General features: G+C 38.7%; 1 protein-coding gene across 1 annotated transcript; it reads right to left on the reverse strand.

The window, feature by feature from the left end:
* Nucleotides 1–553: 553 nt before the first annotated feature.
* Nucleotides 554–3,533, reverse strand: LOC102918573 (uncharacterized). The gene is made up of 3 exons (XM_006998819.3): nt 3,462–3,533; nt 2,894–3,004; nt 554–1,343 (listed from the first exon to the last, which is right to left on the reverse strand). The coding sequence occupies exons 2-3, from the start codon at nt 2,920–2,922 to the stop codon at nt 671–673; spliced, it is 702 nt and encodes a 233-aa protein (XP_006998881.2). The 5' UTR covers nt 2,923–3,004; nt 3,462–3,533; the 3' UTR covers nt 554–670.
* Between the last annotated feature and the right edge of the window lie 546 nt (nt 3,534–4,079).

The following is a 4,079-nucleotide window of genomic DNA, read 5'->3' on the forward strand; positions in this document are numbered from 1 at the left end:
TAGTTATGTGAAATGGGGTGTAATGGGTAAATATTTTTTTGCATCAAACTTGTGTGTTTGAACCCAGTGACTTAATAGATAAAACAAGGAAAGCAACTTGGACAACCTGTCCTCAGGTCTCCATACCACTTGTTCCATCAGAGCACACTGGAAATGCCTGGCCATTTGTGATATTTACAAACAGAAAGACAGGAGATGCCCACTTCCCAGTGTACAGCATGACCTCCCCACTCTATGAAAAGGGCACACAATCAGCAGAGCCAACAATAAAGAAGTCCAGCTCCACCCTCATTAGACCTGAGTACCTAATGGACTCTACACAGGAGTGTGGTTACTTTCTTTTGTTCAGTGGCAGTTTCCTCACAAACCTTCTTTCATTGGTATTTGTTGTATTTGTTTTGCACATTGCATTTCACTAGTACTTTTGTTTACTATAACTTATTGGCCAAATCTGAACACATGATCATAACCTTCAGAGTTTAGGATGTGAAAACAGTTAACAGAAGGATCATTCTAGACAGATAGAGGAGGAAGTAAGATTAGCCACACCTGGTTAACCATGTTGATGCTTTATTTAGAACAAATTGAGGAGTACTTGAGTTTTGTGTGTGAATAGGAAATTTCTTCAAGGAGCCCTCTGACAGATGTTGCAAATGCAGGAGCCCTTACTTCAGGCCTCTTGAGTGGTCACTATGGAAGCACGCTGGGCCTTCTTCCAACTCTGTAGTTGCAAAACGCTTATCTCAGAAAGAAAGATAACTGCACTGAAAAGTGAGATGGCAGCTGTCAGAACCCCTAATGGCAGCACAGTAGTGCAGTATTTGGTTATCAATGCTTCTTCATTAACAGGAAAGTATGGTGGAAAGTCAAGAGTGGTTTGGCCATAATGATCTACAAAGTGGTTCCAGCTGACAGAAACCAATGTGAACAGGCTGCTAACACACAAAACTGAGGCAGAAACATTGTAGCAGTATGTTGCCATCTCCACAAATGGGTCTTTCATGCAGCTGATCTTAATAGCAACTACACCAAAAATCAGAACCACAGGCTTCATCAAAATGGCCCACACTATCAGGGTCTGTGCAATCTGTAACTCAGGTGAAATGATCCTGGTAGATTCGGTAGTGGTGTGCACCAGCATCTTGGTTACAGTCCCTGATTCATTAAGCTCTTGAGGGGAATAAGCCTCCCAGAGTCCAAAGGAAACAAATTGCAAAATGTTGTTGTCGAATCTCCACGGGCGCCAGCATTGGCTGCTTGCAATGATTATTTCAAACACCAAAGCTAATAGGCTGCTAAGAAGGGCACTCAGCTTGAAGATGCACCCTTTTCCACTGAAAAATCTGAAGATGAGATTGAACAAGGATATAGTCAAGCCGGGAACACAAGGGAAGTAGGGAAAACAAAATGAGTCGTACTTTATGGAGAGGTAAACTCTCATACCTTGGCTATGCTGTCTCATAGTTGTATTTAAGTAGTCTATATGTATTAGGGATGATCATACTACAGGTAAGAGTGTAAGATGCCCTAAATTCCACAAATATAGTAGAAGCTCCCTCTATAAGAGGTTTTGCTTATCAATTTCACTGTATTTGTCAAATGCTGAAATGTGTATATTTGTTAACTAAGAACTTTAATGCATGAAGTTAAGTCAAAATGAGTTTGCAATATTATATGTAAGGTGATGGTTATTTCCACTATGTTTGCAATAATAAAAATGATAAATAAATGGTAGCAATAAGCAGAGGTATTGTTTAGAATAATTTCACTTCTAAAATATGATTGTGGAATATTACAATCACTGAACTTACTTGTACTGTCTGCTGGAAGAACAAAGGAAAATGACAAATGTTTAACATGGTATATGCATATATATCAAAATTTCACACTTGAATTATGTATATTTCACTGTATGTGTACATGTGTTTGTTAGTATATGTGTGACTGCAGACCATGTGGGGAGCCAGGTGCCTGTGGTGCATACCTTTAATCCCAGCACTCAGGAGGCAGAGGCAGGAAGATCACTGTGAGTGAGTTCCATGCAATCCTGGTCTACAGAGTGAGTGCCAGGACAGCCAGGACTGTCTCACAGAGAAAACCTGTCTCAAAAAAAAGAGAAAAAAAGAAAGAAAAAGAAAATGATCATGTGGGAAAACTTGAATTCTTTCTTTTTTTCCCAGAAAAATAAAATCTATTTGTAAAACATGAAGATTCATAGATGTTTCAAGCATTTCCTAAAACTTACCCAAAGGTCCTTTTCAGAAAATTTTCTTCATTTAATTGAAATGCATAAAGCATCTTGTCTATATTGTGTTTACACCTATTTTCTTCAGCATAAATTGAGACTCCACATTTACTGTACACCAACTTATTTAGATCACTTCTTTGAAGGTAGTATTAATGCTTATGAAAAACTATGGCTCAAGGAGTGTCACCATGTCTTTGAATAGAAAGTCGGCTAAGGCCTCTAGACATTGCCATTTCCACTGCACAATGTTTGGGGGACCTACAAACTGGATCTCCTTACCAGGAAATCTGTTCCAGCTACCCTGTGCTCCACAGACTCTGTAGAATGTGCTTCCTAATTGGAAGGAGGCAGTTGCTGTACTACTTGGGAAGTTACACCTGCAAGATGGGTTTTCAGTTGACAGTGGCTTGTGTAATACCACACTCTTATTCCTTGCCAAGGCAGATCTGAAGCTGTTGAGTGCAGGAGCAGTGAATTTTGAAGCACAAATGGAAACAGAGTAGAGAATGCTGTTGTGCAAGGCAAATGAGCTAGCCTGGCTGGATACAGTTCTGCCCATGTCTGAATCCCATGGAGTAGAAACTCATGCATGGGTTTCAGAAAGATCCTACTTGAAAATCTCAATGGCTTATTTTAAGGTTTTACCTTTGCATATCAAGGGTGAGAAGAACCATTTGGTATATGTGAAGATCAAAAATGTCTTCCAAACAACAGGAAATGATGACCAGACAGGGAGTCACACAAGAGGCGAATCACCTTCAGTAAAAGAAATTATGTTAGACAGATATTTCTGCTCACAGCAGTGTTCCACCAACCAAATCCTGGTTCACCCAAACCTTTCCATTCCTCTCCTCTGTTTTGCTTAGTTGGAGCCTCATTTATACACTTCTGGGGTATTAGCATATTCTACATTATCGTCCCTCCAATGAGATCCACACAATCATTATTCCCATTTTGTAGATAGAAGAACAACATAGAGAGGCTTATTCACATAATGAACTTCAGGAAACTACACAGGTATAATGATCAGTGCTTGCTCAAGAGCCTTCATAGACACGCAAGTCTTCCCAGCACTTATTAAATGAAGCAGGATTTACTCACATGGAAATGGTGTCGACAAATATCTGAAACGTGTCACTGGCCCCTTTATCATCCCATGTCATGAAATTGAAACTTATTAATAGAAACTATGTAGAAAATATAAAATACTTGCCTATTTTCCTCTCTTATGAAGCACAAATGTTAGTGACTGCCCATAGTGACTGCCCAGCATAAGAGAGTGACTTGAAAAATTCTTATGTTTCCATAGCTACCAGAGATGTCACATAATGAGAACAAGTCAAGACATATATTCTTAAAGGACCAGAATAGTTAATAGCCACCTCATATCTGAGAAAATTTAAAAGTATAATTAGTCAATTTCATTTATTAATTTAAAATTTTTTCTCATACAATATAATTTGATCATTATATTCCATTTTAACACCTTTTTCGATCCCCTCTGCTCCCCACATCTCTATCCACCCAACTTGATGTACCCTTGCATTCTTTCTGTCTCTCCGTCCTTCCCTCCATCTTTCTTTCTTTCTTTGTCTCTCACTGTCTCTGTCTCTTTCTTACAACACACATCAAAATAATCAAAATACTAGAAAGACAGAAAAAAATATCAATGCAGAGTGTCAGTTTTGCTTTGGCATATTATTTCCTTTCATGAGGCCCACCATAAAATGTGGTGTGCTTGCCCAGTTATATGTTATTGTACAAAACTGACTTTCTTTTTCCCAGCAGGTACCAATAGCAAATACTTTTTTGGTTAGTGATGATTATTTGT

Source organism: Peromyscus maniculatus, chromosome X, assembly GCF_049852395.1.
Source record: "Peromyscus maniculatus bairdii isolate BWxNUB_F1_BW_parent chromosome X, HU_Pman_BW_mat_3.1, whole genome shotgun sequence".
NCBI lineage: Eukaryota > Metazoa > Chordata > Mammalia > Rodentia > Cricetidae > Peromyscus > Peromyscus maniculatus.